Source organism: Oncorhynchus tshawytscha, linkage group LG05 (genome assembly GCF_018296145.1).
Source record: "Oncorhynchus tshawytscha isolate Ot180627B linkage group LG05, Otsh_v2.0, whole genome shotgun sequence".
In the NCBI taxonomy this organism is placed as follows: Eukaryota; Metazoa; Chordata; class Actinopteri; order Salmoniformes; family Salmonidae; genus Oncorhynchus; species Oncorhynchus tshawytscha.
Window position 1 is genome coordinate 19,245,532 of NC_056433.1, and position 12,498 is coordinate 19,258,029.

Here is a 12,498-nt window from a genome sequence, read left to right on the forward strand (position 1 = left end):
AGTAGAACACATAAAACTGCCACATTCCTGGTTGGCAGATCTTGGTGGTGTGGTGTTCTTTAAACAAGGTGGGGTACCTCACAAGACCAGTAGTGGGACAATTGTGGAAACTAAGTGACTTTTTGGCCTATAGTATATCTGATGTAGTATTTATCACTTGATAATTTCACTTCAGCAACCTATCGTTTAAAGAGAAGCATGAACACAAAAATAAACATGAAAGAAAAAGGGGGAGGAGCCCATAAACAAACCCGCATGGATGAGGAATTCCCTGCACTCCGTTATAAACTATGAAATATAGCCCCATAGCCTTTTAGGCAAATATTTTCAATAACCTACACTTGGGTAGTCTATATGTAATTGCCATAAAACAATGTTAAAAATGAATCATGTTTACTCTGTAGCCTACTAAAAGAGAAAGTGGGAATGAGGAAAGAAGGCTCTTCTGTTTGTTCCAGATTAAATCATTACCTTATCATCCTGACAAACTGGAGCTCAAAGATTGATGAATTAGTCCAACAATAAGGTCCCAGTTATTTAAGATCATAAAACCAGGTAGTTTCCAGTCCTTAAGGAGGGCTCGCTTCAGGTATCAATGTGGACTGGACAATGTTCCACTGTAGATTTAGACTACTTCTTGGGTCTTGTGTCTTGTTTCTTACTCCTTCTGGGCCCAAAAATTTGCCACATAGTCAGCTATTTTTTTGTACCCAGTCCTCGGGTCTGGAAGGTGGTGTAATCCCAATGGAGCGCAGGAAGGACTCGGCATCAGGTACAGAATCAAAGATGTGGGTCTTGCTCTCATGGGTGATGCGCAGCTTCGCAGGGTACATCAGAGAGTATATGATGTTTTTGGCTGCTAATTCTCTCTTGATCCCATCATAATCTTTTCTCTTCCCTAACAGTTCTAAAGAATAGTCATTGAAGATAGATATGCGCTTGTCCTTGTAGAATAATTCTCACCTGGTTCTCGACAGCTAAATTATCTCCTATTTCGTTTCGAAGTTGAGAAGGAGCACGATGATAGCGCTGAGCCTCTGTGTGTCCTTCACTCCGGGCCTACTCTGGGCTGCAGGTGTGTCCTTCACTCCGGGCCTACTCTGGGCTGCAGGTGTGTCCTTCACTCCGGGCCTACTCTGGGCTGTAGGTGTGTCCTTCACTCCGGGCCTACTCTGGGCTGCAGGTGTGTCCTTCACTCCGGGCCTACTCTGGGCTGTAGATGTGTCCTTCACTCCGGGCCTACTCTGGGCTGCAGGTGTGTCCTTCACTCCGGGCCTACTCTGGGCTGCAGGTGTGTCCTTCACTCCGGGCCTACTCTGGGCTGCAGGTGTGTCCTTCACTCCGGGCCTACTCTGGGCTGCAGGTGTGTCCTTCACTCCGGGCCTACTCTGGGCTGTAGATGTGTCCTTCACTCCGGGCCTACTCTGGGCTGCAGGTGTGTCCTTCACTCCGGGCCTACTCTGGGCTGCAGGTGTGTCCTTCACTCCGGGCCTACTCTGGGCTGCAGGTGTGTCCTTCACTCTGGGCCTACTCTGGGCTGTAGGTGTGTCCACTCCGGGCCTACTCTGGGCTGCAGGTGTGTCCTTCACTCCGGGCCTACTCTGGGCTGTAGGTGCCGTTTTGTGGGCCCTTTCTATGACCAAAGGTGTTGAAGCATCGATTTCCAAGACATACCTCAGCATCTTGTCCTCAAATGTAGACATTTTCTGCCCCCTTTCTGCATTGGTTTAGACCCCAAAAATGTGAATATTATTACGACGTGAAAAGTCTCCCTTCTTTTGCAATTCCTTTCCCGGGCCCATCAGGTAGTTAATAGCTTGGTCTTGTTGTATTAGCTTTTAGTCATGTTCCTCATTTTTCTTTTCAATATGGGTCAACAGTTGATTATTTTGCTCTAGAGTAACCTTCAAGCTATCGATAGAGGTTTGCATTTTGCCAGGTGATGGGGTTGTTTCTCGTCAAAATAACTTATATTCTGCCATGAGAGATGAACCTCCGCCGTCTCTGTTCCGGCTGTGATGGCGGCCTCTACTACCTCGTGGAGTTGGGCTCAGTGAGCGACTTAAACACTGTGAACATATCAAATAAAATACATACGCTGAATACACCAGGTGTAGGTAGACTTTACAGTGAAAGGCTTACTTAAAAGCCCGTAACCAACAATGCAGTTTTAAGAAAAATAAGTGTTGAGAAAGTATTTACTAAAACAAACTGAAGTAAAAATATATATAAAAAGAGTTAAGAAATAAAATAGGAAAATAACGAATAATTAAAGAGCAACAATAAAATATCAGAGTTAATGTACAGGGGCACAGGATAGTCAAGGTAATTGAGGTAATATGTACATGTAGGTACAGGTAAAGTGACTATGCAGAGATAATAAACAGAGAGTAGCAGCAGTGTAAACATGGGGGTGGTGGGGAAGGGGGGTCTATGCAAATAGTCTGGGTGGCCATTTGATTAGCTGTTCAGGAGTCTTACGACTTGGGGGTAGAAGCTGTTAAGAGCCTTTTGGACCTAGACTTGGCGCTCCGGTACCTCTTGCCGTGCGGTAGCAGAGAGAACAGTCTATGACTAGGGTGGCTGCAGTCTTTGGCAATTTTTAGGGCCTTCCTCTTGAGGGGGAATAGGCATTGTCGTGCCCTCTTCACAACTGTCTTGGTGTTGTGGACACAAAGGAACTTGAAGATCTCAACCTGCTCCACTACAGCCCTGTCGATGAGAATGGGGGGCGTGCTCGGCCGTCCATTTCCTGTATTCCACAATCATCTCCTTTGTCTTGATCACGTTGAGGGAGAGGTCTCTGACCTCCTCCCTATAGGCTGTCTCATCGTTGTCGGTGATCAGGCCTACCACTGTTGTGTCATCATCAAAGTTAATGATGGTGTTGGAGTCGTGCTTGGCTATGCAGTCATGGGTGAACAGGGAGTACAGGAGTGGACTGGGCACGCACCCCTGAGGGGCCCCCGTGTTGGAGCATGGCAGATGTGTTGTTACCTACTCTTACCACCTGGGGGCGGACCGTCAGGAAGTCCAGGATCCAGTTGCAGAGGGAGGTGTTTGTGTGATGAGTGATGAGCTTTGAGGGCACTATGGTGTTGAATGCTGAGCTGTAGTCAATGAATAGCATTCTCACGTAGGTGTTCCTTTTGTCCAGGTGGGAAAGGGCAGTGTGGAGTGCAATAGAGATTGCATCATCTGTTGATCTGTTGGAGTGGTATGCAAATTGGAGTGGGTCTAGGGTTTCTGGGATAATGGTGTTGATGTGAGCCATGGCCAGCCTTTCAAAGCACTTAATGGCTACAGACGTGAGTGCTACGGGTTGGTAGTCATTTAGACAGGTTACCTTGATGTTCTTGGGCACAGGGACTATGGTGGTCTGCTTGAAACATGTTGGTATTACAGACTCGGTCAGGGATAGGTTGAAAATGTCAGTGAAGACATTTGCCAGTTGGTCAGTGCATCCTCGGAGTACACGTCCTGGTAATCCGTCTGGCCCTGCGGCTTTGTGAATGTTGACCTTAAAAGGTCTTACATCGGTGATCACACAGTCGCCCGGAACAGCTGGTGCTCTCATGCATGCTTCAATGTTGCTTGCCTCGAAGCCAGCATAGTAGTAATTTACGTCTTCTGGTAGGCTTGTGTCACTGGGCAGCTCGCGGCTGTGCTTTCCTTTGTAGTCCGTAAAAGCCCTGCCACATCCGACGAGCGTCAGGGCCGGTGTAGTACGATTCAATCTTAGTCCTGTATTCACGCTTTGATGGTTTGTCATAGTGGAGCATCTTCTCTTTGATTCCGTTTTTCACTTGAATACTCATCCTCACTCATTGTAAAGTCCGATTTAGGTCAAGTATGTGCTTTTAACCCGTGAAGTTCAATTTAGGCCAAAATTGTCACAGAGCTTGATCAGCAATTCCGTGCTCTTGAAGGTCAGCATCACACTTTGTGGCCTTGCTTCTCCGTGCTCTGGCTGGTCTATCAGAAGTAAGGCAGTGTTTCTGCTTGCCTCAAAGCTCCACTGTAGTGCTGGTATTGGCTTAACTGATGATTATGTGCAGATTGCTGCAACACTGGGGACTACTGTTTGGGTCTTCTCTGTCCTTAATAAGAGAATGTTGACGTTAAGATCGGTTTGAAAGGCTTTGCTTCCTCAATAGTCCAAGGTGGTTTCCTACTTTTTTATTAAGAGGCTTTTGGGGATGGGAAGAGCTGTGAAATGAATGCCTTTCATATATTACAAGGGTTTCTGAAATATTGTTTTGAAAGCTCACCACCATAATGAAATAGGCGACTTTAAAATGTCTGACGGGTGTTTATCACTAGTATGAAGTTTGAATAGGCTGTCATGTCCCCGGACGCCGAAGACGTGGATGTCGGTTAAGGCAGCCCCCCGCACCTCTCTGATTCAGAGGGGTTGTGTTAAATGCGGAAGACACATTTCAATTGAAGGCATTCAGTTGTACAACTGACCTGGTATCCCCCCTTCCTCTTTCCCGTATGTGCTCCCTGCTTTCCTGTCACTGCAACACGCATACGCCTACCTTGTTATTAACATCCTTTCAGAACACAGACTGGTATACATACAGTACACACTGTCTCTTTACTGTGTTTAGAACAAGAGAGTATGAGTATGAAACAATGAGTGTGCGTGTTACAACTCTGGATGCTAGCCTAAGCATCTCTGTGTTTGTTTTCCAGAAGATGCTCAAGCTGTGGCTGAGGTGCTGCCACCACTGAGGCATCGTCAGTGTGCTGAACGGAGCAAGCAGAGCAGTCTTGACCTGGCAATACACGAATGGCCCAGGGAAGCCACCAGATTGACATTCAGGTTTTGCACGACCTGCGCCAGAAGTTCCCTGAAGTTCCAGAGGGTGTTGTTTCCCAGTGTGTTCTGCATGTGAGTCTGGTGTCTCCTCATTTTCAATCGATTAGTTACAAATATATATATATATTGTAACACCAGTTCTCATCACAAATGACTGATTTGAACCTTCTATTTTCCTCAGAATAACAACAATTTGGATGCCTGTTGTGAGTACCTGTCTCAAGTAAGCCCAGGCTACTTGTACAGCAAAGGAGGCAAACTCAACTACACTGACGACCCCAGCTTCATCAGGTTCCGGAATCCCATGACCCAGCTGAACCTGGGCCTGCAGTCTCAGTCTCAGAATGTGCATGCGACCCCGGGAAGGGACGGCCTGAGGATGAACGGCAGCAGGACACTGTCCCACAGTCTTAGCCTGAGTGACGGGCCCCTACAGACAGGACAGCCCCCGAATAGTGACTTCTTCCAGCAGGAGCCCCAGTCAGCCCCGGTGCAGGTGCCCGCCAGCCTCAATGTGTTTGGCGTGATGGAGCCCACGCGCAAGACCCAGCCGCCCCAGCACCTGGGACTTTACCAGCTGGGGGGCAAAGGGCAGTCCATGGGCCAACATGGCCAGCAGATGCCCCGCTTCAACCCCATCACCGTCACTCTGGCCCCCAACATCCAGACGGGTCGCAACACCCCCACCTCTTTGCACATACACGGCGGGCCCCATACACAGTCTGGCTTGAGCAGTCCACAGGGTAACTCTATCTACATAAGGCCTTACGTGACCCAGCCCAGCGGTACAACCCGGCAAAGCCAGCAGCAGCTTCAGCAGCAAGCAGGAAGGGCCCAGTACAGCCCCACCTCCCAACCCCAGCAGCAGATCTACCAGATCTCCCATCCCACCTCACTGCCTGGCTCCTGGACAGGCCCTTCCTCCCAGCAGCACCAGCACGGCTCCTCACATACCTCACAGCACCAGTCACAGGGCCACCAGACCTCCCATGTCTACATGCCCATCAGCTCCCCCACCAACCCACAGGCCCCCTCCTCTATCCTCCAGGCCCCCTCTGGAGGTCAGGGCTCCTCTTCTGGTGCCTCCTCCTCTGGCATGCCCTTAGGCATGTCCTCCTTCAGCCAGTACAACATCCAGAACATCTCCACCGGACCGCGCAAGAACCAGATAGAGATCAAACTTGAATCTCCTCAGAGGAGCAACTCCACCACGACCACGGCCGTGCTGCGCACCAGCAGTGGCCCCCGCTCCAACTCCTCCACCTCCTCCTCCTGCCCCTCATCCTCCTCCTCTGTCGGGGCAGCACCTGGCCCAACCACCACCCCCCTGTCCATCGGAGGCCCAGGTCTGAGCCGCAGCCAGCCCACTGTTTACATCTCTGCCAGCCCGCCCACTGTTGCTGCTACCACCCCCTCTGAAGAGGCCAACATGGCCTCATCCGGCTCTCGCTCCCAGCCCAAGTTTTACATTACTGCTAATAACGATGACGGTGGGGGCAGAAACCCTCCAACTGTCTACATCTCTGCTCAACCACCTCCGCACGGGTCCCAGGGGCCCCGCAATATGGGGGGCCAGGTGAGCATGGGCCCCGCCTACATCCACCACCACCCACCCAAGTCCCGCGCGTCTATGGGAGGGGCAGGCACAGCCACCTCGCCCCGAGTGGTGGTCACCCAGCCCAACACCAAGTACACTTTCAAAATCACCGTGTCCCCCAACAAGCCCCCAGCAGTGTCCCCCGGCGTCGTGTCCCCCACCTTTGAGGCTACCAACCTCCTCAGCCTCCCCTCGGACCACCATTTTGTGGAGCCTGACCCACATCATCTCTCAGACCCACTGTCCGTACACAGGGAGAGGCCCAGCGAGCCACGCAGACTCAGCATGGGCTCAGATGACGCAGCATACACACAAGGTGAGACCAGATTAGGGTTCCTAAACTCTAAACTTAGTTGCTTTGCATTGTCGACGTTCACAGTCTATGGAATTATATAAACACACCAGGATACAGTTCATTGTGCAATTCTTAGGCTGAACAACAGTATCCCTCAGTCACATGCAGATCAAGTTGTGCAACAAAAGTCAAGTGGCCAAAGAGATATAACATCCACTTACAAAGTATAATGGTTGAAAGAGGCTTCAGGAATTTTGAAGAGAGTAACTTGCCCTCATAACAATAAGGAATAGTATACACTTTTGTCCACCAGTAGTAAATGCTTTTTCCACTGCATTCTGCCAAGAAAGTAATTTGACTATTGCTTATCGTTTATGCCTTGTTTTAACTTGGATTTCCATATGGTGACACTAATGCATTTTTAAAGCCAAATTGTGTAGACGCTGGTCTCATTAAATAGCTATCGGTCTTAAAACCCTGCTTCATCTAAGCCTGATTTGAGGGAGTAGATAGATACATTCTTAAAGGTGACTCGCATGGAGAGGGGTGTGATTGCAGCATGAGTCGGCTGCAATAATGCTGGATTTACACTGACAGCCCTTTGACTGCGGCAGTGTGAGTCAAATGTGTTGGAGCGCAGTGTTTCCTTTTTTGGACTTTTGACTGGATTACGTGCGAGTCAGTGCCTGTGGGTCTTGCTAGGCGCTCACTCATGCTGCTGTGACTACTGTGGGGCTTCTCTTCTCTCTCCACGGCCCTGAGCCTAGGTCTTCTGCCCCTTATCTTTCACTGCAGGCAGCCCTCTCCATACATTCCTCTCTGGCTCACATGACATTCCCAATTTCGCTTGGCCTGGTATTGTTTTTGTTCTTTACTTTGTTATTTCTGTGCATGGGGGGGTAGTAGTTGTTGAGGTGAAAGGTTTATGACATGTAGGCCTAGACTGTCACTGTATGTTGCAATTAGAAAAGCAGGGACAGCTCATTTCCGCATAGCATATAGCATCTTATGAATGCTAATAAGACAATATAACACTTCTTATGATGCGTTATAAGCAACGTTTTCCCAGGATCAATGTTGACTCCCCCAAAAGCCCTTTCTGAAGTAGGCCATGAAATGAAGAACAATTATGGAACTGTATGATTTTTACTCAATGTATGATTCTTACCCAGCCCACTGCACGTACCGGATATTTCCGAAAGGGGAAATGCATTTAGCTATAGCGGTAAGCCTGTACTGTAAATTTGGTTGTCAACCTGGCCCTTCAGCTCTCAGAGATTGTCTAAGCCAGGGCTCTCCAGCCCTGTTCATGTAGAGCTACCGTCCTGTAGGTTTTCACTCCAACCCTAATCTAGCACACCTAATTATATTAATTAGCTGGTTAATAAGCTGAATTAGGTTAGTTACAACTGGGGTTCGCGTGAAAACTCAACACTGACACAGTGAAAGAAATTGATGATAACATGGGCGGCAGGGTAGCCTAGTGGTTAGAGCGTTGGACTAGTAACGAAAGGTACGAACGGAAGGTTGCAAGTTCAAATCCCTGAGCTGACAAGGTACAAATCTGGCGTTCTGCCCCTGAACAGGCAGTTAACCCACTGTTCCTAGGCTGTCATTGAAAATAAGAATTTGTTCTTAACTGACTTGCCTAGTTAAATAAGGGAAATAAAAAATTGTGCGAGCTATATTGTTAGATTTCAGCTCAGCCTTTGATACTATTGACCGTAACCTGTTGTTGAGAAAACATATGTTTTATGGCTTTTCAACCTCTGCCATATCGTGGATTCAGAGCTATCTATCTAATAGAACAGAGGGTTTTCTTTAATGGAAGCTTCTCTAATGTCAAACAAATAGGGTGTGGTGTACCCCAGGGTAGTTTTCTAGGCACCTTTACTTTTTCCATTTTTTACCAATGACTGTACGTGTCAGCAACCACAGCTAATTAAGTTACTGAAACTCTTAAGGAGTTGTAGTCCGTTTTGGAATGGTTGGCCAGTAATAAACTGGTCCTGAACATCTCTAAAACTATGAGCATTGTATTTGGTACAAATCATTCCCTAAGCTGTAGACCTCAGCTACATCTGTTAATGAATGGTGTGGCTGTTGAACAAGTTGAGGAGACTAAATGACTTGGTGTTACCTTAGATTGTAAACTGTCATGGTCAAAACATATGGATTCAATGGCTGTAAAGATGGGGAGAGGTCTGTCTGTAATAAAGAGATGTTCAGCTTGTTTACACAACACTCCACGAAGCTAGTCCTGCAGGCTCTAGTTTTGTCTTATCTTGATTATTGTCCAGCCATGTGGTCAAGTGCTGCTAAAAAATACCTAGTTAAGCTGCAGCTTGCCCAGAACAGAGCGGCACATCTTGCTCTTCATTGTAATTAGTGGGCTAATACACAGTGCATTTGAAAAGTATTCAGACCCCTTGACTTTTTCCAAATTGGGTTATGTTACAGCCTTATTCTAAAATGTATTAAATTGTTAGTTTTTTCCTCATCAAACAACACACAATACCCCATAATGACAAAGCAAAAACTGTTTTTTAGACATTTTAGAAAATGTATAAAGAAATATATATCTGAAATATCACATTTACACAAGTACTCAGACACTTTAATCCATATTTTTTTGAAGCAACTTTGGCAATGATTACATCCTCGAGTCTTCTTGGGTATGACGCTACAAGCTTGGCACACCTGTATTTGTGGAGGTTCTCCCATTCTTCTCTGCTGATCCTCTCAAACTCTGTCAGATCGGAATGGGTGCGTTGCTGCACAGCCATTTTCAGGTCTCCCCAGAGATGTTCGATTGGGTTCAAGTCCGAGCTCTGGCTGGGCCACTCAAAGACATTCAGAGACTTGTACCTAAGCCACTCAGGTCTTGAGCGCTCTGGATCAGTTTTTTATCAAGGATCTCTTTGTACTTTGCTCCGTTCATCTTTTCTTCGATCCTGACTAGTCTCCCAGTCCCTGCCTCTGACAAACATCCCCACAGCATGGTGCAGCCACCACCATGCTTCACCGTAGGGATGGTGCCAGGTTTCCTCCAGATGTGACACTTGACATTCAGGCCAAAGAGTTCAATATTGGTTTCATCAGACCAGAGAATCTTGTTTCTCATGGTCTGAGAGTCTTTAGGAGCTTTTTGGAAAACTCCAAGCGGGCTGTCATGTTCCTTTTACTGAGGAGTGGCATCCGTCTGGCCACTCTAACATAAAGGCATGATTGGTGGAGTACTGCAGAGATTGTTATCCTTCTGGAAGGTTCTCCCATCTCCACAGCGAAGGTCTAGCGCTCTAATAGAGTGACCATCAGGTTCTTGGTCACCTCCCTGACCGAGGCCCTTCTCCCCCGATTGCTCAGTTTGGCCTCTAGGAAGAGTCTTCCATTTAAGAATGATGGAGGCCGCTGTTCTTGGGGACCTTCAATGCTGCAGAAATGCTTTGGTACCCTTCCCTGATCTGTGCCTCGACAATCCTGTCTTGGAGCTCTACGGACATTCCTTCGACCTCATGGCTTGGTTTTTGCTCTGACATCCACTGTCAACTGTGGGACCTTATATACACAGGTGTGTGCCTTTCCAAATCATGTCCACTCAATTGAATTTACCACAGGTGGACTCCAATCAAGTTGTAGAAACACCTCAAGAATTATAAATGGAAACAGGATGCACCTGAGCTCAATTTCGAGTCTCATAGCAAAGGGTCTGAATATTTTAGAATAAGGCTGTAACGTATCATAATGTGGAAAAGGTCAAGGGGTCTGAATACTTTCCGAAGTCACTGTAAATACTAAGCATGCCAGTCTTTCTTGGCTAAGAGTTAAGGAGATTCTGACTGCATCACTTCTTTTCATAAGAAACATTCACGTGTTGAAAATTCCAAGTTGTTTGCTTAGTCAACTTACACACAGCTCTGACACCCACACACTTATCCCACCAGACATGCCACCCGGGTCTTTTCATAGTCTCAAAAATCCAGAAAAAATTCAAGAAAGTGTACAGTATTATATAGAGCCATTATTGCATGGAACTCCCTTCCACCTCATATTGCTGAAATAAACAGCAAACCTGATTTAAAAAAAAAAAACAGACAAAACAACACCTCACGGCACAACGCCATCTTTTGTGTGTATGTATTGATATGTAGGCTATGTGTACCATTTTTAGATGTATGTAGTTCTGTCCTGAAGCTGTTCCTGTCTATTAATCTTGTGTATTATATTATGTTTAATGTTCTGTGTGGAGCCCATGAAGAGTAGCTGTGGCTTTCACAACCTAACAAAATACCAAAAACCTACAGGAGGGTAGCTCTCCAGGAACAGGGTTGGAGTTAAAACCTACAGGAGGGTAGCTCTCCAGGAACAGGGTTGGAGTTAAAACCTACCTAGATCGCAGGAACAGGGTTGGAGTAGAACCTCTCCAGGAACAGGGTTGGAGTTAAAACCTACAGGAGGGTAGCTCTCCAGGAACAGGGTTGGAGTTAAAACCTAGGAACAGGAGGGAGGGTAGCACTCCAGGAACAGGGTTGGAGTTAAAACCTACAGGAGGGTAGCTCTCCAGGTACAGGGTTGGAGTTAAAACCTACAGGAGGGTAGATCCAGGAACAGGGTTGGAGTTAAAACCTACAGGAGGGTAGCTCTCCAGGAACAGGGTTGGAGTTAAAACCTACAGGAGGGTAGCTCACCAGGAACAGGGTTGGAGTTAAAACCTACAGGAGGGTAGATCGCCAGGAACAGGGTTGGAGTTAAAACCTACAGGAGGGTAGCTCTCCAGGAACAGGGTTGGAGTTAAAACCTACAGGAGGGTAGCTCTCCAGGAACAGGGTTGGAGTTAAAACCTACAGGAGGGTAGCTCTCCAGGAACAGGGTTGGAGTTAAAACCTACAGGAGGGTAGATCGCCAGGAACAGGGTTGGAGTTAAAACCTACAGGAGGGTAGCTCTCCAGGAACAGGGTTGGAGTTAAAACCTACAGGAGGGTAGATCGCCAGGAACAGGGTTGGAGTTAAAACCTACAGGAGGGTAGATCTCCAGGAACAGGGTTGGAGTTAAAACCTACAGGAGGGTAGCTCTCCAGGAACAGGGTTGGAGAGCACTGGTCTAAAAGCCATCAGTCTGCCCCCATGTCAGTTTTGTTGTGTTAATGTGTACTATGTATCTTGCAGCCCTGTTGGTTCACCAGAAGGCCCGCATGGACCGGCTGTGGCATGAGCTGGAGCTGAAGAAGAAGAAGCTGGAGAAGCTAAAAGAGGAAGTCAACGAGATGGAGAACGATCTGACCAGGAGACGGCTAGAACGATCCAACTCCCAGTCCCAAATCCCCTCGGTAAGTCCCCACAGACACTACTCTCCTAGCTACTGTCACAGGAGGTTGGTGGCACTTTAATTGGTGAGGATGGGCTTGTGGTAAGGACTGGAGCGGAATCAGTGGAGTGGTATCAAATACATCAAACACATGGTTCCCAGGTATTTAATTCCATTCCATTGGCTCAGTTCCGTCCATTATTATGAGCCGTCCTCCCCTCAGCATCCTCCTTTGCTGTATTCATGCTTTTAGTTTGGTCACTTTTGTTTACTACAGATTTAACTGCATATTATCTTCATATATATCCGACTTGATAAGAAATTACTTCAAATGGGTACAGCATGTTTGAGATATTGCTCAGTCTTAGCAGATCCATGGCAATTTGACTTCATAACTCACTCCTAAGTCACATAGTGTATTTACTGTATGTGTCTAAGGAATCCATAATTCTTTGGGGCAAAAACGCACACACACT

The 12,498-nt window shown here is 47.3% G+C and overlaps 1 protein-coding gene across 7 annotated transcripts in view; it reads left to right on the forward strand.

The window, feature by feature from the left end:
• The window catches only part of LOC112250087 (TGF-beta-activated kinase 1 and MAP3K7-binding protein 2), a 66,240-nt gene that overhangs the window by 47,437 nt on the left and 6,305 nt on the right, over positions 1-12,498 (forward strand). For 6 of the 7 annotated variants that reach the window (XM_024419941.2, XM_024419942.2, XM_024419946.2 and 3 more), the window contains exons 2-4: positions 4,699-4,897; positions 5,007-6,738; positions 11,884-12,044. In XM_024419941.2, the coding sequence (XP_024275709.1) occupies positions 4,796-4,897; positions 5,007-6,738; positions 11,884-12,044 (1,995 nt within the window). In that variant the 5' untranslated portion in view covers positions 4,699-4,795. The remainder of the gene's footprint in view (positions 1-4,698; positions 4,898-5,006; positions 6,739-11,883; positions 12,045-12,498) is intronic. The other variant, XM_042321615.1, reaches the window with a different exon arrangement.